Genomic DNA, 25,278 nt, shown 5'->3' on the forward strand with positions numbered 1-25,278 from the left:
AACCAGAAAAACATGAAGTCATCTAGGTGGATGGATGGACTATCAGCACTCGGCAAACACAGGAACACGCAGTTCTGTCATTCATCTCATAACCCTGTAGGATAGGTTGATGTTATAGAGGGTTTAAACTATGTTCAAATACTGAACTGCATGTCATCCACCAAGTCTGGAACCAACAGGACCCTGAACAGCTTCTACCCATGACTGCTGAAGAGTTAACCAAATAGCTACTTGGACTAATCTGCATTGACCCTTTTTGCACTAATTATTTTGACTCCTCAGTAACCACAGCGTACGCGTTGATCTATCCTGTTGCCAAGTCACTTCATTCCTACGTATATGTACATATCTACCTCAATTACCTGTTACCCCTGCACATCAACTCAGTACCGATGCCAAGTTATCTTTACTTTCCCCTCTGCGTTGTTGGGAAGGGCCCGCAAGCATTTCACTGTTAGTCTACACCGGTGACAAAATCTAATCCATAAAATGTATAATTTCTCTTCAGATTATAAATGTTTGGATACGTTGTCCACTTAACAGGAAAAACCTGCAACAAAATACAGAATCACACTTTTTAAAGGATAAAATAGTTTTATTTATAGTCTCATAGTAAAGGTAGGCCTCAACTTGCAAGACAATTGTTGGCAGTATGTACAACATACTTGTAATTTCCATGGAATGGAATCAGACAAAGATTATTTAGTTGACACTAATCATACCCTAAAATGGGTGGGGGGAGATAATTGAAAAGATACATACACACATTTCCTAGACACGCAAAAGGCTTTTTTTCTCCTCTTTTATTTTTTTTAACTTGGTAATAAGGTGTAATTCACAACATGTTGACAGGGACGTCATTTTCTCCTCATACTGAAAAAAAAAAATGGGAACTACATTTTGACATTCATTATCTATTTCATACCTTGAAGGACAACTACAAGTGACAAATTTGTGAGAATACAAAATGCATAACATTTGAGAACATACAATCAATAACGTTTTTATTTATTTAAAACATGGAGATTACTGACTCAGCCACCTAAACTCATTCACTAGTTCAAGCTAAAAGATGGAATGAATTTAGTCCTTTCTTCCAAAACATCAATGATTTTCTACAAAGGGGATTATATGTTTCAATTTAACCAACATGTGTCAAAATGGAAAACTAATTCTGTGGGCCTGAGGTGGGTTTTTGTTTCACTTATACATCAATATTTAGCTTCAAAGTGTCTTCACATTCTTTTCTGTGGAAATTTTTTTTTAAAAAAAGGTAAGCTTCTCCGACAGATAGACGACTTCTTGACGCGTGTAAATTCTAAAACCGGTTCTTATCAAGACAAAAAAAAGAAAAAAGTATATTTCAGCAGTGCTTGGAGGAGTACGCCTCTTCTCTCCTTAGTTTTCCACTGGGAGGAGAGAGTACGTAGTAGAGGGTACAAAAATCATTGAGTCCTCTACGTGGCGAAAATTCCTAATTTTGGGTTTTGGATAGTTGACGTTGCTGAGAGAGATACTGATGCTGAGAAGTCAAAGAGAGGAAAGGGGAGAGAGCGAGAAAGGGAAAATGTATTTTTTTTCTTGCACGTTATGTTCTAAATCAGTGTTCTTCCTCTCAGCTGTCTTCCCTCCCTCTCCAGCGGATGGCGTGATGAAGGGACTTCAGGATAGACAGATCATGAGGGAAGGATTGGAGTCTTCACTATCCAGTGAGAGCACATCCAGAGAAAGAAAGGAGGGAGGCCAATGTAGTGGGAATTACAGGAGCAGTACTGACTACTGGACCAGTACCCATGCTTTCAGTACCCCTCCACACCAGGCGTGGCACTGTGGGCTAGTCCAGCGTCCTAGCTGGCGTCCACGCGGAGCTTCTTCCTGGGGGCGGGGGGTTCCTCTGGCTCGGACTCGGAGCTGGAGTCAGAGCCGCCGTCGAAGGCAGACACAGCACTGCCTTTAGGGTTGGTGTACAGGCTGCTGTCTGATGAACTGTAGCTGGCCTGAAGCTGCGTCGAACCCTTCACCTTCTCCAGGGCACGCACTACAGGGAAAAGAGAATGGGGAGAAGGAGAGGACAGAGAAAGGAAAGAAATAGACCAAGGGAAGAAAAAGGAAAGAGGATGGAGGAGAGGGAGCAAGGGAGAGAGAGGGGGAATAAAGAAAATGGTTGAGAAGATGAAGAGGCACACGCTAGAGACAGATGGTCCGTAGGTACGGTAGATTCTCCATCATACTACAGACAGATGGTCCGTAGGTACGGTATATTCTCCATCATACTACAGACAGATGGTCCGTAGGTACGGTAGATTCTCCATCATACTACAGACAGATGGTCCGTAGGTACGGTAGATTCTCCATCATACTACAGACAGATGGTCCGTAGGTACGGTAGATTCTCCATCATACTACAGACAGATGGTCCGTAGGTACGGTAGATTCTCCATCATACTCACCTTGCTGCTCCAGCAGAGCGTTCTGCCTCTTCAGGTCGTCGATGTCCTGCTGGTGTGTGTGGTTCTTCCTTCTCATGTACTGGATGTAGTCCGTGGCTTTGTCTAGGATCTGAGCTCGGGATGCCTGTTTGATAGATTGCTGTTGGCAACAAATGGAAAACTTAAATGTGACACAAGGAAAGATGTCAGTGTCCTTATTAAAATCACATTTGCTAACAGAGCTACCGTAACAAACTCTACACTGACCCCTCTAGCACAGCTACCGTAATAACTCCCTACACTGACCCCTCTAGCACAACTACCGTAATAACTCCCTACACTGACCCCTCTAGCACAAAGGCACCGATGTGATAGTAGCTGGGTCTGGCCTGCTCAGGTCATTGACTCTATATGAACCAGATAGTAGCTGGGTCTGGTCTGCTCAGATCATTGACTATATGAACTAAGGCAGAATGGCGCTGGAGGGAATAGAGTCCATTTTACAGCTCCTGACCAATTGTGCCATTTTGTGTATTTCTTTTAACTGATCATAACTTTTTTTGTACATTCTTTTCCACCATCGTTTGTGACTGGAAAGAGCTTCTGGACATCAGAGCAGCCATCACTAACCTCGATTTAGACCAGGACTTCTACTTCAATGAGTTGGAGGTGAAAGAAATACTGATTAATCACTGACCAGGCACAAATCCCCGACACTCACTAGAGTTACGGCGCACTGTATCCCTGACGAGACTACGTCAGATTGGATAAATTACTTCTACCCTCCGTTCTATTGGCGAGGTGCAATAACTGGAAAATAAACTGGATGAGCTCCGTTCAAGACTATCCTATCCACACTGCGCTAAAGCTGTCGCTTTCAAGGAGCGGGACACTAATCCGGATGCTTCTAAGAAATCCCACTATGCCCTCCGACAAATCATCAAACAGGCAAAGCATCAATACAGGACTAAGACTAAATCCTACTCCACCGGCTCCGACGCTCGTCGGATGTGACAGGACTTGCAAACTATCCTGGATTACAAAGGGAAACCCAGCTGCGAGCTGTCCAGTGACGCAAGCCTACCAGAAGAGCTAAATACCTTCTATGCTCGCTTCGAGGCTAGCAACACTGAACCATGCATGAGAGCACCAGTTGTTCCGGACAACTGTGTGATCACGCTCACCGTAGCCGATGTGAGTAAGACCTTTAAACAGATTAACATTCACAAGGCAGCCGGGTGGATTTCCAGGACGCATGGTCAGAACATGCGCTTACCAGCTGGTGTCTTCACGGACATTTTTAACCTCTACCTGACCCAGTCTGTAATACCTACATGTTTCAAGCAGACCACCATAGTCCCTGTCCCCAAGAACGCAAAGGCAACCTGTCTAAATTACTATCACCCCATAGCACTCACATCAGTAACCATGAAATTCTTTGAAAGGCTCACATCAACACCATCATCCCAGACACCCTGGACCCACTCCAACTTGAATACCGCCCCAACAGATCCACAATCTCTATTTCAGTCCATATTATCCTCATCCACCTGGACAAAATGAATACCTATGTGAGAATGCTGTTCATTGACAACAGCTCAGCGTTCAACACCATAGTGCCATCCAAGCTCATCCCTAAGCTAAGGACCCTGGGATTAAAAACATCCCTCTGCAACTTGATTCTGGACTTCCTGATGGGCCGCCTCCAGGTGGAGAGGTTAGGCAACAGCACAACCACCAGGCTGACGCGCAACTCAGGGGTGCGTGCTTAAACCCCTCCTGTACACCCGGTTCACTCACAACTAAGTGGCCATGCACGACTCAAACGCCATCATTAAGTTTGCAGACGACAACAGTGGTAGGCCTGATCACCGACGACGAAAGCCTACAGGCAGGAGGTCAGAGACCCGGCAGCGTGGTGCCAGGACAACAACCTCTTCAACGTCAGCAAGACAAAGGAACTGATCGTGAACTACAGAAAACAGAGCTGAGCACGCCCCCATCCACATCAACAGGGCTGTAGTGGAGCAGGTCGGGAGCTTCAAGTTCCTCAGTGTGCACATCAGTAAGAACCTATCATATACACCGCTGTTACGGTTTATCCTGTTGCCTAGTCACTTACACCCTACTTATATCGACAGACTACATGACCAAAAGTATGTGGACACCTGCTTGTCTCATTACAAAATCATGGGCTATTATATGGAGTTGGTCCCTCCCTTTGCTGCTTTAACAGCCTCCACTCTTCTGGGAAAGCTTTCCATTAGATGTTGGAACATTGCTGAGGGGACTTGCTTCCATTCAGCCACAAGAGCATTAGTGAGGTCCTACACTGATGTTGGGCGATTAGGCCTGGCTCACAGTCGGCGTTCCAATTCATCCCAAAGGTGTTCGATGGAGGCGAGGTCGGGGTTCTGTGCAGGCCAGTCAAGTTCTTCCACAACGATCTCGACAAACCATTTCTGTATGGATCTCGCTTTCTGCACGGGGGCACTGTCATGCTGAAACATAAAATGGCCTTCACCAAACTTGGAAGCACAGAATTGTCTAAAATGTCATTGTATGCTGTAGCGTTAACATTTCCCTTCACTGGAACTAAGGGGCCTAGCCCGAACCATGAAAAACAGCCCCGGACCATTATTCCTCCTCCACCAAACTTTACAGTTGGCACTATGCATTGGGGTAGGTAGCGCTCTCCTGGCATCCGCCAAAACCAGAGTCGCCCGACGGACTGCCAGATGGTGAAGTGTGATTCATCACTCCAGTTCCACTGCTCCAGAGTCCAATTGCAGCAAGTATTACACCATTCCAGCCGACACTTGGCATTGCGCATGGTGATCTTAGGCTTGTATGCGGCTGCTCGGCCATTTCCGAACAGTTTGTGTTCCAGAGGCAGTTTGGAACTCGGTAGTGAGTGTTGCAACAGAGACTATTTTTCGACTCACTATGCCAGTCCTACTCTGAGCTTGGGTGGCCTACCACTTCGTGGCTGCTCCTAGAAGTTTCCACTTCACAATAACAGCACTTAGTTGACCTGGGCAGCTCTAGCAGGGCAGAAATTTGACGAACTGAAACAGCCGAATACAGTAATTTGAAGGTGTGTCCACATGTATATATAGTGTTTCTACCTCAATTACATCAACTCGGTACGAATAACAACGAGACAAATAAAAATGTGATTAATTGTTTAATATATGAACCAAAAAAAAGGTGCCAGTGAAATGTCTTGCTTTTTCTTCAGTCTCTGCATCAAACACACACACACACACACACACACACACACACACTGAAAAAAGAAAAAAATAAGTCCAGGCTGAAAGGATTGGCACTCAAAATATGCGCCCTTCCTTGAGGCACTACTTGCATCTGTAAACAGGAAGCGACCCAATTTTGTACGATCACGACAATGTTATTTGGCTGAGTCTACCTTTTACATTGACTAACAGCCATCTGCAATAGCGAACAGTTCCATCACTTCTATTCTCCTTCCTGTCCGAAAGCAATGTTGGTTACCAAGCAACCATAGTGTTATGATACACCAGCGTTGGGAGGGGGGAGGGTCTAGTTGGTTTGAAAAGAAAAACAGCCCTCAATGTCAGAGATGTCAAAACAGGAAAAAAGCAAAAAGTTTGCACACAACTTCCTGACACTAGCCTGTGTCCCAGTGTTTCTGGTTAGAACACATCATGTCTGGATTGCACACTCTTCTCCTCCACTCTCCATTCCCTCCCTCTCGTTTTCCCTCCCTCCTCCCACTCTCTCTTCCATGTCATAACTACCCATGTATTGAATACATTGAAGTAGCTACATTATCCGTGGCATTACCTTTGAAATATGAATTACAGCAACATTACATCATAAACATACATGTCAACACATTGCAATGCAATTACATTCACTTGGTTTATGCATATCGCATTGAAGAATACCCCTATCCCCCTCCCAACTCAGAATGTCAATAACAGAACACACCCAGAGCCATGTATTTAGAGTGTAAGGCTTCTGCATTATGAAGCATTAACATGACACTACAACATTCTATAGCAGCCATGTAAGCACCCCATCAACATTACATGGCAGTCTTACGTCAGATAGCGCGACGATTCCGCCTGCACTGGTCCCTGTTGAGGGACGAGCGTCGCGTAGGAGTGACGCCACCTGATGTAAGACAATGCATTACATGAGGAATAGAATGTCCAGAATGAGAATTATGATGCATTTACATGACACTACAACATTCTGTAACAGTCATGTTAGAACCCCATTAAAATGACACTACAACATTCTATAGCAGCCATGTTAGAACCCCATTAAAATGACACTACAACATTCTATAACAGCCATGTTAGAACCTCATTAACATGACACTACAACATTCTATAGCAGCCATGTTAGAACCCCATTAACACTACAACATTCTATAGCAGCCATGTTAGAACCCCATTAACACTACAACATTCTATAGCAGCCATGTTAGAACCCCATTAACACTGAGTGCAGAATATTTAAACAATGATATGTAACTGTCTAGAATTTAGAACAGTATTCTAAATTTAAAAAAAATTAAAAATTTGAAACACATGGCTCTGGATGCCCACAGCAAAACACTCCCCTCCCCAAAAGGATCCCCTCTCCCTAAGAGAGTCAGGTTTACCTCTCTACCAACCTTTTCCCCTTGCAAGGCGGGCACGGAATCTCGCAGGCTGTGAAAGCTGTCTTTGATGTGATCCCTACGCTTGCGCTCCAGTGCATTGTGGTGTGCCCGTTTGTCAGCCTGCAATGAGAGAGTCACAGTGGGCTTTAGCAGGGGAGGGGGAGGTGTCCAGGGAGGTTTGGACTGACAGGGGGGACAGGAAAACACACACACACCAAGCTTCTTCAACCAACTGTCCTCAGTAATCCCGCTCAGCGTTCTGTGTTTGAGAGAGTGCACCAGGTTGAGGACCTGGACCGTCCAGCCAGCCAAGACTGGACAGGGCAGGCATGGTGAGTTGGTGAGGCAGCAAAGGAGATGTTCATGGAGGAAACTGACTGACACCTTAGAGATCATCCTATAACAATTCATATGGATCTAGAGTATGCATTTATGATTCTATTGTACGGTTTTCTTTATTTCCACAACTGGTACAATAACACTGGCACCACCACCACTCCCCTACAGTGATAAGAACTGACCCTAGTGCAGCTACAACTGTGGAGTAAACATGCAGAACACACTAGGCCAGGGCGAGTGGTGGGTGTGGTGACCTAGATAAAGCCCTGGGGAGGGGGAAAAAAAGACACTAACCCTATTCAGATGTGATGAGAGGTGGGTAAAAATGGTGACTCGTGTTTTAGTGTTACAGTTCCTAATTTGCCTACACCTGACAACTAGGCCTAACTGACAAACTATTAGGAGTTCTGTTCTAGGTTAGTAATGTTAAGTAATACCCGGAGGTTTTGTATTTGGCACTGTATCTTGGAGGATTGTATTTATTTCTTCTTATTCAACTAGGCATTTGGATTGATTCATTTACAGATTTAGGTGTGTTCTTATACAGTGAAATGAGTTCAGAATCTATTTTGTCGTCACGTATCGTTACGGCCTACCAGCGTTTTGAGCTCTGCTACAGTGGGACTGGTTTGAGCTCATGCTATATACTCAGAGTAGACGGAACACTTGCTCTTTCCATGACCTAGACTGAGCAGGTGAAAGCTAAGATCCCTTATTCATGTCACTTCAAAATCAGTGTAGATGAAGGGGAGATAGGTTAAAGAAGGATTTTTAAGCCTTGAGAAATGGATTGTGTGCCATTCAAATTCCAAAAAATTTCGAAAGCGGCCAGTCATCCCACTCTTCAAAAAGGGGGAGAGACCCTAGACCCAAACTGTTACAGACCTATATCCATCCTGCCTTTCTAAAGTCTTCGAAAGCCAAGCGAACAAACAGATCACCGACCATTTCGAATCCCACCGTACCTTCTCCACTATGCAATCTGGTTTCCGAGCTGGTCACAGGTACACCTCAGCCACGCTCAAGGTCCTAAACAATATCATAACTGCCATCGATAAGAGACAGTACTGTGCAGCCATCTTCATCGACCTGGCCAAGGCTTTCGACTCTGTCAATCACCACACTCAACAGCCTTGGTTTCTCAAATGACTGCTTCGCCTGGTGTACCAACTACTTCTCTGATAGAGTTCAGTGTGTCAAATCGGAGGGCCTGTTGTCCGGACCTCTGGCAGTCTATGGGGATAACACAGGGTTCAATTCTCAGGCCGACTCTTTTCTCTGTATATATATCAACGATGTCGCTCTTGCTGCTGGTGATTCTTTGATCCACCTCTACGCAGACGACACCATTCTGTATACCTCTGGCCCTTCTTTGGACACTGTGGTAACAAACAAACTTCAATGCCATACAACGCTCCTTCCGTGGCCTCCAACTGCTATTAAATGCTAGGAAAACGAAATGCATGCTCTTCAACCGATCGCTGCCCGCACCCGCCCGACTAGCATCACTACTCTGGATGGTTCTGACCTAGAATATGTGGCCAACTACAAATACCTAGGTGTCTGGCTAGACTGTAAACTCTCCTTCCAGACTCACATTAACCGGTTGGGGCTAGTATTTGCACGGCCGGATAAAAAAAACGTACCCGATTTAATCTGGTTACTACTCTTGCCCAGAAACGAGAATATGCATATAATTAGTAGATTTGGATAGAAAACACTAAAGTTTCTAAAACTGTTTGAATGGTTTCTGTGAGTATAACAGAACTCATATGGCAGGCCAAAACCTGAGAAGATTCCATGCAGGAAGTGCCCTGTCTGACAATTTGTTGTCCTTTAGGGCATCTCTATCAAAAATACAGCATCTCTGCTGTAACGTGACATTTAAGGCTTTCATTGGCTCTCAGAAGGCGCCAGAAAGTGGAATGAGAGCTCTGCAGTCTCTGGGTGAAAAAAATAGCAGGAGTTTTGTGAGTGGTCTGGCAGGGAACACTGACACTGGAGCGCGCGTGCACGAGAGGACTCCATTTTTTTCTTTCTCTCTTTGAACGAATACAACGTCGCCCGGTTGGAATATTATCGCTATTTTACGAGAAAAATCGCATAAAAATTGATTTTAAACAGCGTTTGACATGCTTCGAAGTACGGTAATGGAATATTTTGACATTTTTTGTCACAAAATGCGCCCCCGCGTCACCCTTCGGATACTGACCTCAACGCACGAACAAAACGGAGCCATTTCAATATAACTATGGATTATTTAGAACCAAAACAACATGTTGTTGAAGTAGAAGTCCTGGGAGTGCATTCTGACGAAGAACAGCAAAGGTAGTCCAATTTTTCTTATAGTAAATCTGAGTTTGGTGAGGGCCAAACTTGGTGGGTGTCAAATTAGCTAGCCGTGATGGCCGGGCTATCTACTCAGAATATTGCAAAATGTGCTTTCGCCGAAAAGCTATTTTAAAATCTGACACCACGATTGCATAAAGGAATTCTGTATCTATAATTCTTAAAATAATTATGTTTTTTGTGAACGTTTATCGTGAGTAATTTAGTAAATTCACCGGAAGTGTTCGGTGGGAATGCTAGTTCTGAACGTCACATGCTAATGTAAAAAGCTGGTTTTTGATATGTGAACTTGATTGAACAAAACATGCATGTATTGTATAACATAATGTCCTAGAAGTGTCATCTGATGAAGATCAAAGGTTAGTGCTGCATTTAGCTGTGGTTTTGGTTTTTGTGACATATATGCTTGCTTTGAAAATGGCTGTGTGATTATTTTTGGCAGGGTACTCTCCTGACAATCTAATGTTTTGCTTTTGCTGTAAAGCCTTTTTGAAATCGGACAGTGTGGTTAGATTAACCTCTTACATCTAGATGTTCCGCTAGCGGAACACCGCTCCAATATCCAATGATAGGGCGTGGCGCGAAATACAAACTCCTCGAAAATCCGAAAACTTCCATTTTTCAAACATATGACTATTTTACACCATTTTAAAAGACAAGACTCTCCTTTATCTAACCACACTGTCCGATTTCAAAAAGGCTTTACAACGAAAGCAAAACATTAGATTATGTCAGGAGAGTACCCAGCCAGAAATAATCAGACACCCATTTTTCAAGCTAGCATATAATGTCACAAAAACCAAAACCACAGCTAAATGCAGCACTAACCTTTGATGATCTTCATCAGATGACACTCCTAGGACATTATGTTATAGAATACATGCATGTTTTGTTCAATCAAGTTCATATCTATATCAAAAAACAGCTTTTTACATTAGCATGTGACATTCAGAACTAGCATTCCCAACGAACACTTCCGGTGAATTTACTAAATTACTCACGATAAACGTTCACAAAAAGCATTAGATACAGAACTCCTTTATGCAATCGCGGTGTCCGATTTTAAAATAGCTTTTCGGTGAAAGCACATTTTGCAATATTCTGAGTAGATAGCCCGGCCATCACAGGCTAGCTATTTTGACACCCACCAAGTTTGGCCCTCACCAAACTCAGATTTACTATAAGAAAAATTGGATTACCTTTGCTGTTCTTTGTCAGAATGCACTCCCAGGACTTCTACTTCAACAACAAATGTTGGTTTGGTTCCAAATAATCCATAGTTATACCCAAATAGCGGCGTTTTGTTCGTGCGGTCAAGACACTATCCGAAGGGTAACGAAGGGTGACGTGCCGGGGCGTTTCGTGACAAAAAAATTCAAAATATTCCATTACCGTACTTCGAAGCATGTCAAACGCTGTTTAAAATCAATTTTTATGCGATTTTTCTCGTAAAATAGCGATAATATTCCTGCCCGGGAGTCGTTGTTTTCGTTCAAAGACTGAAAATGTAAAATGGACTCTTCACGTGCACACGCGCACCCGTCTCATTGTTCTCAGATCGACCACTATCCAAATGCGCTACTGTTTTTCAGCCATGGACTGCAGTCATCATTCAACGTTCTGGCGCCTTCTGAGAGCCTATGGGAGCCTTAGAAAGTGTCACGTTACAGCAGAGATCCTCTGTTTTCAATAAAGAGGCTAAAGAAGGCCAAGAAATGGTCAGAGAGGGCACTTCCTGTTTGGAATCTTCTCAGGTTTTGGCTTGCCATATGAGTTCTGTTATACTCACAGACACCATTCAAACAGTTTTAGAAACCGTAGGGTGTTTTCTATCCAAATCAAACAATTATATGCATATTCTAGTTTCTGGGCAGGAGTAATAAACAGATTAAATCGGGTACGTTTTTTATCCGGCCGTGAAACTACTGCCCCCTATCCATAACAGGTTAACGAGAGTCTTGTCTTTAAAATGGTGTAAAATAGTCATATGTTTGAGAAATTGAAGTTAGAGCATTTATGAGGTATTTGTATTTCGCGCCACACGATTCCACTGGCTGTTGACTAGGTGGGACGCAAACAACCCACCTTGCCCAGGGAGGTTAAGCATCTCCAATCCAAAATGTAATCTAGAATCAGTTTCCTATTTCGCAACAAAGCCTCCTTTACTCATGCTGCCAAATATACCCTCGTAAAACTGACTATCCTACCGATCCTTGACTTCGGCGATGTCATTTACAAAATAGCTTCCAACACTCTACTCAGCAAACTGGATGCAGTCTATCACAGTGCCATCTGTTTTGTCACCAAAGCCCCATATACTACCCACCACTGCGACCTGTATGCCTTATCTCAGCTCACTGGTCACCACAGCAACACCCGTGTATGGCACGCGCTCCAGCAGGTATATCTCACTGGTCACCCCTAAAGCCAACACCTCCTTTGGCCGCCTTTCCTTCCAGTTCTCTGCTGCCAACGACTGAAATGAACTGCAAAAATCACTGAAGTTGGAGACTTGCATCTCTCTCACTAACTTTAAGCGTCAGCTGTCAGAGCAGCTTACCGATCGCTGCACACAGCCCATCTGTAAATAGCCCATCCAACCACCTACCTCATCCCCATATTTGTTTTTGTGCTCTTTTGCACCAGTATTTCTACTTGCACATCCTCATCTGCACATGTATATCACTCCAGTGTAAATTGCAATTACTTAGCCACTATTGGCCTATTTATTGCCTTACCTCCTTACTTCATTTGCACACTGTATACAGATTTTTCTATTGACTGTACGATTGTTTATCCCATGTGTAACTCTGTCGTTTTTGTCGCACTGCTTTGCTTTATCTTGGCCAGGTCGCAGTTGTAAATGAGAACTTGTTCTCAACTGGCTTACCTGGTTAAATATATATATATTTTTAAAGAGGCTGAATGGGCAGGACAAAAGATTTATATGCCTTTGAATGGGGTATGGTAGTAGGTGCCAGGGTACCGTTTCTGTCAACAACTCCAACACAGCTGGGTTTTTCATGCTCAACAGTTTCCCGTGTGTATCAAGAACGGTCCACCACCCAAAGGACATCCAGCCAACTTGACAACTGTGGGAAGCACTGGAGTCAACATGGGCCAGCATCCCTGTAGAATGCTTTAGACACCTTAGAGTCCACGCTCCGACAAATTGAGGCTGTTCTGAGGGCAGGGGGGGTATACTCAGTGTATAGTCTGTTGTTCTGAACACAAAACCTACAAATTATCCCCGTGATCTGCAGTCTAGTGCCTATGCAAACAGTCTTCATCTCTCTGTAGCCTAGACACAGAACAGACATCTTGTGGGGATAATCTACCTAAAACAACTAGCGTTGTTGTACGTCTCTCTGTAGGTCTAGAGAGACCTACAACAACACAGACACTCCTCCCTCCAGCCTCTCAGCCACTCCATACTGTTGCCAGGGCCTCAGGTGAATCATCCACCTAAACACAGTCTGAATCCCAAATGGCACTCTGTTCCCTATGTAGTGCACTACTTTTGACCAGGGCCAATAGGGCCATGGTCAAAAGTAGTGCACCATCTTGGGAATAGGGTTCAATTTGGGAAGCAGACAGTAAATTCATGTCTCTTTACACAGAACAATATAGAAACATCCCTCAGCCACTAAATGGAGCAAGTCAGGCGTGTTAAAACCCTCCCAGTCAGGCGTGTTAAAACCCTCCCAGTCAGGCGTGTTAAAACCCTCCCAGTCAGGCGTGTTAAAACCCTCCCAGTAAGGCGTGTTAAAACGTCCTCAAGCCGTGTCTAGACTTGACAGTTCATTAAGCTTTAGTATTCTGATCGTGGAATTCCGAACGCATCCTACAACTACATTTAGATGTGTCTACCAGGTCCAATGTGTCTGGATTCCCTTTTCCAGCGCTATATTCAAATGCCAGTATGCATTCTACAAAACTGTGGACAGGCAAAATATGCTAACACAGCAACTGATGGCAGTAGCTAACTACTGTAGCGAACTAGCCAGCTAACCGCTGTAGCTAGCCAACAAGCAACGCTAACGGCATTGCAAACGGGTTAGCATAACTCTAGCCAAACAACAACAAAAAATCTTTATAAATATTAGCTAGCATTTGAGGCAAGCAAACACATTCCTCACACGCTAGGAAAGTAATTCCTCCAACTTTATAATGAAACGGTGCCTCTCGGTCCCAAAACGTACGTTTTCTGGAGACTTGTGTGTGTGTGGGGGGGGGCTGATGTTATCACCCACTGTATGCACTTTCGGTAGCCTGATTGCATCCAGACAGAAGAAATACGCAAACAATACATCCCCGACTACCTTCTGAGGTGGTCAGACAGATCTGAACACAATCAGACCACAAAGCCACTTTTGTGCATCTAGACCTGTCTTTTCAACGTAATCTTCGTATTCTGATAGCAGAAGTCGCATGTAAGTTTCAAGTGGGTGGGGTTATATCCTGCCTGTTTGGCCCTGTCCGGGGGTATCATCGGATGGGGCCACAGTGTCTTCTGATCCCTCCTGTCTCAGCCTCCAGTATTTATGCTGCAGTAGTTTATGTGTCGGGGGGCTAGGGTCAGTCTGTTACATCTGGAGTATTTCTCTTGTCTTATCCGGTGTCCTGTGTGAATTTAAATATGCTCTCTCTAATTCTCTCTGAGTACCTGAGCCCTAGGACCATGCCTCAGGACTACCTGGTATGATGACTCCTTGCTGTCCCCAGTCCACCTGGCCGTGCTGCTGCTCCAGTTTCAACTGTTCTGCCTGCGGCTATGGAACCCTGACCTGTTCACCGGACGTGCTTGTTGCACCCTCGACAACTATTATTATTATTATTATTATTATTATTATTATTATTATTTGACCATGCTGGTCATTTATGAACATTTTAACATCTTGACCATGTTCTGTTATAATATCCACCCTGCACAGCCAGAAGAGGACTGGCCACCCCTCACAGCCTGGTTCCTCTCTAGGTTTCTTCCTAGGTTTTTGGCCTTTCTAAGGAGTTTTTCCTAGGGAGTTTTTCCTAGCCACCGTGCTTCTTTCACATGCATTGCTTGCTGTTTGGGGTTTTAGGCTGGGTTTCTGTACAGCACTTTGAGATATCAGCTGATGTACGAAGGGCTATATAAATAAATTTGATTTGAAATGTAGACACGACCAAAGTCAGGCCTGTCAAACCCTCTCAGTATCTGTATCTATCACAAATAACTTTATTAGAGCAGCAATCTGACTTTTTTTCCCCCTCTATATAGTGGGCCTTTTGATCGTCGCCTGTTCAAAGTTTAATGTGCGTAAAATAAACCCTCTCCTTCCACTGTAAACCCTCACAGCGTTTTAGCCTTCAGCTCAGATCATAGATTTACAAAAATGGTCACCGACCCATCTCACATGACTAGGGATAGGCCCAGAGTAGAGCAGCCAATCACCTGCAGCAGCACTAGCAGTAGTTGAACTTGTTTCAGACCAGGCTAACAAAAGGTTCCCAACTGACTCATAATTCTATGCATCATAACGAAACTAAGGTACTAGCCAAATGTCACATGCAAATGGCACCATGAAGGTTACTGGAAAGGGTGTTGTTTTGGATCCAACTTGCCTGGAGTCTACAGGGTTAGGCCAGGACAGTGACTGTGAGAGTAACTTTAGCGAAGGAAGCCCCCATGAAAATAACCACCAACTCTCTCCATGACAAGTTATTAGAGGAATGCATAAAGAGTCTGGGACAAACCCTAGGTCCAGGATACAGCAGCTGTCCACTGCCCAATAGTTTGGCCTAGGGTCTGGATCATGTAGTTTTATGTGTGGTATTCAATGGTTTTCCACGGTAGACTACGACAGAGCAGGTAAAATGTTGAACTGGAATGACAAAATGCACTGAGAAGTTACTGGCCCGTACGAGCCAGTGACTGAAGAGATCCACTGGCCCAGCACGTGTTTACAGGCCCCGGGGCATCGTTAATGTCAGACCCTGTAAATGCATTAGGGCCTACAGAGAGAAAGTGTAAAGTAGCTCAGGCTCCAAAATGGCTGCCATAATAGCTGAACCCTGTGAGATGATCCAGTGGTATCAGAAAACAGTGTAATGCACACTAGGCATTAGTTAACATTGAAAATGTTATCTAGGATGAACTAATGACAACATTTTGCTTGGTGTTGATGTATATCCATTGAGTTAGTCATTTCCAAATAAAGAGACGAAAAGAACATAGCATCTGGTTCATCAAATTTGATCATGAGACTCATATAGGGGTCACCTCTACTCCTACATACATGTAGGTACTACCTCAACTACCTGGTACCCCTGCACATTGAATTGGTACCGGTACTCCTTGTATATTACCTCGTTATTGTATTACATTTGATTTATTTCTATATAGCAAATGTATTACTTTTTAACTCTGCATTGTTGGGAAAGGGTGCATAATAGGGCTGGGCGGTATACCGTATTGATGCAGGGACCGGTTTGGATTTTTACTTTAGCTTCTATATATCGGTATTTGAATGTTTGGTTTGTTAATAAATGTGATACGCCATGTGTAATGTTAATTTTTATAGTTTACTTCACTTCTTGAGTAATGTCTCTCCGCCCTTTCTCTCCATGCCATTTTCCACACAGACCTAGCCACACCCCCTGTCACTCAAGGAGCGCATCTGATGTTCCTCAACCAGGAGACACTTGCTTTCTGTCTGCATGGTCAATGCAGCACATACAACAATGTTGATGACAACAATGTTGTTTTCACTTTAATCTTAATATAAATCCACTGGCGTTCTATAATGACACTATTAGTTTGTGTTCCTTACATCAGCAAACAGCTAGTTTGTCTTTTCTTAGCAAGTTTCCCTGAATCTTGTTAGCCGCTAATGCTAATAGCTAATAAATGTACTGAGTAAGAGCAAACGTAGCTAGCTAATACAGCCTGATAATTCCAGTAACGGTGTAGACCTAAATCGGCATGTTGTTTGTGCAACAGTATCTTCTAAATCAGAGGAATATACAAAGCAAGAATATGTTATCTACATTAAGTAGCTAAGAGAAAACATGCAATGTAGCCAAAGCTTATAGGGTCCCCTAGGAAACACTTTAGTACCTACCCTGTCACAATAACTCCTCCCTGGCATTTTAATTAGTTGTCATCTCAAACACTATTCAAAGTGCCCACTATTATATTCTAACTATAGAATTTGAATAGTCATGATTCCAACAGTTTTGCTCTTAATTCGAGAGTCAAATCTCAATTGCAACATTTGGTTAAAAATAAGTCCTAGATGATTTGCCCATATCGTGCAGCCCTGTGTGGCAGTGCGGAAATGTTCTCAATTGAGCAGTGGTGTAAAATACTTAAGTAAAAATACTTTCAAGTACTACTTAAGTCTGGTTTTTTGGTATCTGTACTTTACTATTTTTTATTTTTGACTACTTTTACTTCACTACATTCCGAAAGAAAATACTGTACTTTTTACTCCATGCATTTTCCTTGACACCTAAAAGTACTCGTGACATTTTGAATGATTAGCAGGACAGGAAAATGGTCCAATTTACACACACAGTCAAGAAAACATCCCTGGTCATCCCTACCGCCTCTGATCTGGAGGACTCACTAAACAGAGAACATCCCTGGTCATCCCTACTGCCTCTGATCTGGACGACTCACTAAACACACATGCTTTGTTTGTAAATTATGTCTAAGTGTTGGAGTGTACCCTGGCTATCTGTAAATTTAAAAAAAAAATAACACTGCCATGTGGTTTGCTTAACATAAGGAATTTGAAATAATTTATACTTAAGTATATTTAAAACCAAATACTTTTACACTTTCACTCAAGTAGTATTTTACCGGGCATCTTTACTTTTACTCAAGTGTGACAATTGGGTACTTTTAGCACCACTGCAATTGAGTGCAGGAAATGCAGAAACTATAAAAGTGCTGAAATTTGTTTTGAAGTTGAATTGAACAGTATAAAACAATCAGAATGGAGAAAGACTGAAATCACCTAGAATGTGGGTTGCCACCCCTAGGATCACTCCCTACTCACAAAGCCCCCTGGGATCACTCCCTACTCACAAAGCCCCCTGGGATCCCTCCCTACTCACAAAGCCCCCTGGGATCCCTCCCTACTCACAAAGCCCCCTGGGATCCCTCCCTACTCACAAAGCCCCCTGGGATCCCTCCCTACTCACAAAGCCCCCTGGGATCCCTCCCTACTCACAAAGCCCCCTGGGATCCCTCCCTACTCACAAAGCCCCCTGGGATCCCTCCCCTACTCACAAAGCCCCCTGGGATCCCTCCCTACTCACAAAGCCCCCTGGGATCCCTCCCCTACTCACAAAGCCCCCTGGGATCCCTCCCCTACTCACAAAGCCCCCTGGGATCCCTCCCCTACTCACAAAGCCCCCTGGGATCCCTCCCTACTCACAAAGCCCCCTGGGATCCCTCCCTACTCACAAAGCCCCCTGGGATCCCTCCCTACTCACAAAGCCCCCTGGGATCCCTCCCCTACTCACAAAGCCCCCTGGGATCCCTCCCCTACTCACAAAGCCCCCTGGGATCCCTCCCTACTCACAAAGCCCCCTGGGACCCCTCCCCTACTCACAAAGCCCCCTGGGATCCCTCCCCTACTCACAAAGCCCCCTGGGATCCCTCCCCTACTCACAAAGCCCCCTGGGATCCCTCCCCTACTCACAAAGCCCCCTGGGATCCCTCCCCTACTCACAAAGCCCCCTGGGATCCCTCCCTACTCACAAAGCCCCCTGGGATCCCTCCCCTACTCACAAAGCCCCCTGGGATCCCTCCCTACTCACAAAGCCCCCTGGGATCCCTCCCCTACTCACAAAGCCCCCTGGGATCCCTCCCTACTCACAAAGCCCCCTGGGATCCCTCCCCTACTCACAAAGCCCCCTGGGATCCCTCCCTACTCACAAAGCCCCCTGGGATCCCTCCCTACTCACAAAGCCCCCTGGGATCCCTCCCTACTCACAAAGCCCCCTGGGATCCCTCCCCTACTCACAAAGCCCCCTGGGATCCCTCCCTACTCACAAAGCCCCCTGGGATCCCTCCCCTACTCACAAAGCCCCCTGGGATCCCTCCCTACTCACAAAGCCCCCTGGGATCCCTCCCCTACTCACAAAGCCCCCTGGGATCCCTCCCTACTCACAAAGCCCCCTGGGATCCCTCCCCTACTCACAAAGCCCCCTGGGATCCCTCCCCTACTCACAAAGCCCCCTGGGATCCCTCCCCTACTCACAAAGCCCCCTGGGATCCCTCCCTACTCACAAAGCCCCCTGGGATCCCTCCCCTACTCACAAAGCCCCCTGGGATCCCTCCCTACTCACAAAGCCCCCTGGGATCCCTCCCTACTCACAAAGCCCCCTGGGATCCCTCCCCTACTCACAAAGCCCCCTGGGATCCCTCCCCTACTCACAAAGCCCCCTGGGATCCCTCCCTACTCACAAAGCCCCCTGGGATCCCTCCCCTACTCACAAAGCCCCCTGGGATCCCTCCCTACTCACAAAGCCCCCTGGGATCCCTCCCTACTCACAAAGCCCCCTGGGATCCCTCCCTACTCACAAAGCCCCCTGGGATCCCTCCCTACTCACAAAGCCCCCTGGGATCCCTCCCTACTCACAAAGCCCCCTGGGATCCCTCCCCTACTCACAAAGCCCCCTGGGATCCCTCCCTACTCACAAAGCCCCCTGGGATCCCTCCCTACTCACAAAGCCCCCTGGGATCCCTCCCCTACTCACAAAGCCCCCTGGGATCCCTCCCTACTCACAAAGCCCCCTGGGATCCCTCCCCTACTCACAAAGCCCCCTGGGATCCCTCCCTACTCATAAAGCCCCCTGGGATCCCTCCCCTACTCATAAAGCCCCCTGGGATCCCTCCCCTACTCATAAAGCCCCCTGGGATCCCTCCCCTACTCATAAAGCCCCCTGGGATCCCTCCCCTACTCATAAAGCCCCCTGGGATCCCTCCCTACTCATAAAGCCCCCTGGGATCCCTCCCTACTCATAAAGCCCCCTGGGATCCCTCCCTACTCATAAAGCCCCCTGGGATCCCTCCCTACTCATAAAGCCCCTGGGATCCCTCCCTACTCATAAAGCCCCCTGGGATCCCTCCCTACTCATAAAGCCCCCTGGGATCCCTCCCTACTCATAAAGCAAATGTGGAACTTTTATTATTCAACAACTAAAAATACCATCAATATTTTTTTTTAAATACCGTGATAATATTTGGGCCATATCGCCCAACCCTAGCTCACAAGTAAGCATTTCACGGTAAAGTCTACGCCTATTGTATTCAGCGCATGTGATGCTTCTCAATGGCTCGGTTTCAGATGATGCTAGTTAGCTTAGCTAGACCTATCACTTCCATTCTATTCTTACCTCAGAACATAAACATTACAGTGCCTTCAGAAAGTATTCACACACTGACTTTTTCCACATCTTGTGGTGTTACAGCCTGAAATTAAAATTGATTACATTTAGATTTATTTTGTCACTGGCCTACACACAATCCCCTATAATTTCAGTGGAATTGTTTAAAAACACTTTTACAAATTTAAAGCTGAAATGTCTTGAGTCAATAAGTATTCAAACCTTTTGTAATGGCAAGCCTAAATAAATGACATATGTTGCATGGACTTCCTGTTTTCAACAAGGCACTAAAGTAATAGTGCAAAAAATGTGGCAAAGCAATTAACCTTTTGTCCTGAATGCAAAGTGTTATGTTTGGGGCAAATCCAATACAACACATTACTGAGTACCACTCCATAATATCAAGCATAGTGGTGGCCACATCGTGTTATGGGTATGCTTGTAATCTGCTTGAAAATCTATGGCAAGACATGGAAATGGTTCTCTAGCAATGATCAACAACCAACTTGAGAGAGCTGGAAGAATAATGAGCAAATATTGTAGAATCCAGGTGTGGAAATCTCTTAGAGGCTTAATCAGAAAGACTCACAGCTGTAATCACTGCCTAAGGTGATTCTAAAATGTATTGTGTAAATACTTAAGCATTTAATTTTCAATACAAAAACATGTTTTCACCTCGTCATTATGGGTATTGTGTGTAAAAAAATACAAATAAAAAAATCATACATTTTGAAGTCCAGCTGTAACACAAAATGTGGAATAAGTCAACAGGTATGAATACTTTCTCAAGGCACTGTACATAACCTCCAGATGACTAAGTACAGTAATAGGCTGCATCGCCATAGGGCTCTGGTCAAAAATATATATATATATATATATCTCAAAAAAATAAAGGGAACACTTAAACAACACATCCTAGATCTGAATGAAAGAAATAATCTTATTAAATACTTTTTTCTTTACATAGTTGAATGTGCTGACAACAAAACCACACAAAAATAATCAATGGAAATCCAATTTATCAACCCATGAAAGTCTGGATTTGGAGTCACACTCAAAATTAAAGTGGAAAACCACACTACAGGCTGATCCAACTTTGATGTAATGTCCTTAAAACAAGTCAAAATGAGGCTCAGTAGTGTGTGTGGCCTCCACGTGCCTGTATGACCTCCCTACAATGCCTGGGCATGCTCCTGATGAGGTGGCGGATGGTCTCCTGAGGGATCTCCTCCCAGACCTGGACTAAAGCATCCGCCAACTCCTGGACAGTCTGTGATGCAAGGTGGCGTTGGTGGATGGAGCGAGACATGATGTCCCAGATGTGCTCAATTGGATTCAGGTCTTGGGAACGGGCGGGCCAGTCCATAGCATCAATGCCTTTCTCTTGCAGGAACTGCTGACACACTCCAGCCACATGAGGTCTAGCATTGTCTTGCATTAGGAGGAACCCAGGGCCAACCGCACCAGCATATGGTCTCACAAGGGGTCTGAGGATCTCATCTCGGTACCTAATGGCAGTCAGGCTACCTCTGGCGAGCACATGGAGGGCTGTGCGGCCCCCCAAAGAAATGCTACCCCACACCATGACTGACCCACCGCCAAACCGGTCATGCTGGAGGATGTTGCAGGCAGCAGAACGTTCTCCATGGCGTCTCCAGACTCTGTCACGTCTGTCACATGTGCTCAGTGTGAACCTGCTTTCATCTGTGAAGAGCACAGGGCGCCAGTGGCGAATTTGCCAATCTTGGTGTTCTCTGGCAAATGCCAAACGTCCTGCACGGTGTTGGGCTGTAAGCACAACCCCCACCTGTGGACGTCGGGCCCTCATACCACCCTCATGGAGTCTGTTTCTGACCGTTGGAGCAGACACATGCACATTTGTGGCCTGCTGGAGGTCATTTTGCAGGGCTCTGGCAGTGCTTCTCCTGCTCCTCCTTGCACAAAGGCAGAGGTAGCGGTCCTGCTGCTGGGTTGTTGCCCTCCTACGGCCTCCTCCACGTCTCCCGATGTACTGGCCTGTCTCCTGGTAGCGCCTCCATGCTCTGGACACTACGCTGACAGACATAGCAAACCTTCTTACCACAGCTCGCATTGATGTGCCATCCTGGATGAGCTGCACTACCTGAGCCACTTGTGTGGGTTGTAGACTCCGTCTCATGCTACCACTAGAGTGAAAGCACCGCCAGCATTCAAGTGACCAAAACATCAGCCAGGAAGCATAGGAACTGAGAAGTGGTCTGTGGTCCCCACCTGCAGAACCACTCCTTTATTGGGGGTGTCTTGCTAATTGCCTATAAATTCCACCTGTTGTCTATTCCATTTGCACAACAGCATGTGAAATGTATTGTCAATCAGTTTTGCTTCCTAAGTGGACAGTTTGATTTCACAGAAGTGTGATTGACTTGGAGTTACATTGTGTTGTTTAAGTGTTCCCTTTATTTTTTTGAGCAGTGTATTTTTAGATATATAGAATAGGGTGCCGTTGGGGATGCAGAAAGAGCAGACTACAGTAGAGTAACTGCCTCCCTAGCTAACCCACTGACACCCTGCATTGTAGCTTCAAAACTACGTTGTCTGTCTTGTTGCTGCTCTCAACATCACTCAGGACAGATAGATACTCATGGTGCCAATACACACCCCCCCCCCCACACACTACTATGACCTGTTATGAGATCCCGTCCATCCGTTCCACTTCCTAAACATCTTCCTCAGCGTCTAGGTGGGCCCCCAATGGAAGCCATTGTGTCCAGGAGCCAGTATGTCTGAGTGAACTACGTGAAAACTAAACTAAAATATCACAGAGGTCACCACATCTCTGGTTACAGATGTGTAACAGTGTAGGTTCCGTCCCTCTCTTCGCCCCAACCTGGGCTCGAACCAGGGACCCTTGCACACATCAACAACTGACAACCACGAAGCATCGTTACCCATCGAGCCACAAAAGCCTCGGCCCTTGCAGTCTTAGAGCGAGTGACGTCACTGATTGAAACGCTATTAGCGCGCATCACTGCTAACTAACTAGCCATTTCACATCGGTTACAGATGCATGAGACACATTTGTGATGTGGTGCTTGAAAGTGATGTGGTAGACACATCAGCCCAATTGTTCTGATAGTCCAATCCTCAAACGGTCCTAAATATAAAGATAAGCCAAGTTACGTAATTGATTTGAATATCACATAGTCATTTGAAAATATTTGGAAATAAACCTAGCCAAATATGACAAAAGCCCTGCCTAAACTTAGTCTATTATTTTGAGACAGCATTCTGCAGCAAAACGTTAATTAAGTCCATGAGAATCAGTTTGATAACGACTGGCTGTCTGACTGACAAGGGGAAAACATTACGTACTGTTATGCAAAAGTCAGTCGTGCAGCGAGGCTGTTTATTAGGCCGGTATGCGACGTGGCTACGTCATGCCTCTAGCCTGGCAGCAGCCCAGTCAGTGGCCTGGCACTGATCACTAGCTGTAACACACAGGGAAACATCTAGCGGTGTCTCCCTGCTCTCTCCCTCTCTCTCCCCCTTCCCGACAAGACGACGGCGTCATTTACTGAACAGTTACTGAGTTGAAGCCGAGGCGCGTAACTAGCTAATGAATTTTAATTTCAAAAGTATCGCATTTTATATTTAATTGCAATAGTCACGTCATGATTAAAACATGACCTACAAGTGCATTTAGAAAAGGCGCATCTGGTCGATAAGGGTATTCCTAGGTTTGACTTTTTTACGCCGACTGTGGCTCAAGCTGTCTGCTGCGTTTTGCAGGAGGCTTTATTCTAAATATAGCATATAGATTTCGTGTGTCTCTAAATTCCTACGACCGCGTATGGGATGGGGTGGATACCCTTCAATGCATGGATAAGATGATCTGTGCAAATGCAAACCTTGATGGCTTGATGGATATATTGCATACATTATGTAAAGGGTAAATCATAGTTGTGACACGACAGTACTAGCGCCTATCGAAACCCCCCAGTGTTCAGCTAACTCCGTGTATTCTGTCTGCTAGCTACATCCTCCTTGTGTGCTGTGTCCTATTATTGAAGAGTGTGTGGCTAACTTTGCATGCTAGTAAACAACTACTAAGCTTGATATATTTTTCGCTCAATAACTGCAGGAAACCCTTTCTGTTCAGCCACCCGCACCCATCATCACTTGCTAACTTTGTAAGGCAAAACAAATATATCAAATACATTAGCTACCAGGACGAATATAATTTTTTTTGCCAGATATTATCATGGCATAATTACAATACAATTGATAGAATTCCAATATTTTTTGGGTATATATATTTAACACTTCATTACCCACCACATTGTGATATCTCGATGAGTCTTCCTGTAAAAAGAAACAGAACAGAAAAGTACGATTGTAGCCACAATTCCATGTAGCTTGAGCTAGCCAGCCAACTTAGTTAGCAATACATTGTGACCCCATTATTGCAGAAAACCCCAATGCAAAGAAGAGATATATATATATATATATATAACGTTAGCAAGTGATCATCATACATTTCTGAGCCAGAACTGCTAGCTACTAGCTGACCTATCTAGTTATTGTAGCTAACCTTTTAAAAGGCTGTTGGTCCTTCTTGTGGATAACGTTAGTTCGCTAGTAACTGGTTGCGAAGTAACGTTATCCAGCAGTCACCGGTTCGAAAATACCGAGGCGTTTTAATTGATTACTAGCTAGCAAACTAACTACATACAGTAGCTAACAAAGTAGCGAAATAAACATTTACTCACGTCACTATCGACTTCGATATCATCGTTATCACTCATTCTTAGGTGAAATTGTGGATTTTTTTGTTTTTTGTTTTATGAAATGGTAGCCTAGTTCACAACATGAAGCAAACGCCTAACGATAAAGCAAAATGCACAAACAGACTAACTAATGTTACTCTCCCTGCAGTCAACAACGAAAGAAATGAGCTTCAACGAACTATATTTATACGTGACTTGTCTACACCAACAGCAACCGTTCCGCGACACTGCCTGCGACGTTGGACGGGTGTGTAGGATTTGTAGTTTCTTGTACGATAATAACAAACGACTCTCAAATATCAGTGGATTGTCTATTAACTACACTTCCCATAGGTAAAAAAGTATGCCGCGCGTCAGA

The 25,278-nt window shown here is 44.9% G+C and overlaps 1 protein-coding gene across 8 annotated transcripts; it reads right to left on the minus strand.

The window, feature by feature from the left end:
* Positions 1-574: 574 nt before the first annotated feature.
* On the minus strand, positions 575-25,200 carry LOC106571089 (protein max). 8 transcript variants are annotated; one of them, XM_045695557.1, is made up of 6 exons: positions 24,903-25,189; positions 24,469-24,495; positions 7,096-7,203; positions 6,516-6,587; positions 2,451-2,589; positions 575-2,038 (listed from the first exon to the last, which is right to left on the minus strand). In XM_045695557.1, exons 1-6 carry the CDS (start codon positions 24,936-24,938, stop codon positions 1,848-1,850), a joined length of 573 nt encoding a protein of 190 aa, XP_045551513.1. In that variant the 5' UTR covers positions 24,939-25,189; the 3' UTR covers positions 575-1,847. The 8 variants fall into 8 exon arrangements, with proteins under 8 accessions (XP_045551513.1, XP_045551512.1, XP_045551514.1 ...); XM_045695556.1 differs by having other exon boundaries at positions 7,084-7,203; positions 24,903-25,187; XM_045695558.1 differs by lacking the exon at positions 24,469-24,495 and having other exon boundaries at positions 24,903-25,200.
* Positions 25,201-25,278: the final 78 nt, after the last annotated feature.

This window comes from Salmo salar, chromosome ssa15 (assembly GCF_905237065.1).
Source record: "Salmo salar chromosome ssa15, Ssal_v3.1, whole genome shotgun sequence".
Taxonomy (NCBI): Eukaryota; Metazoa; Chordata; class Actinopteri; order Salmoniformes; family Salmonidae; genus Salmo; species Salmo salar.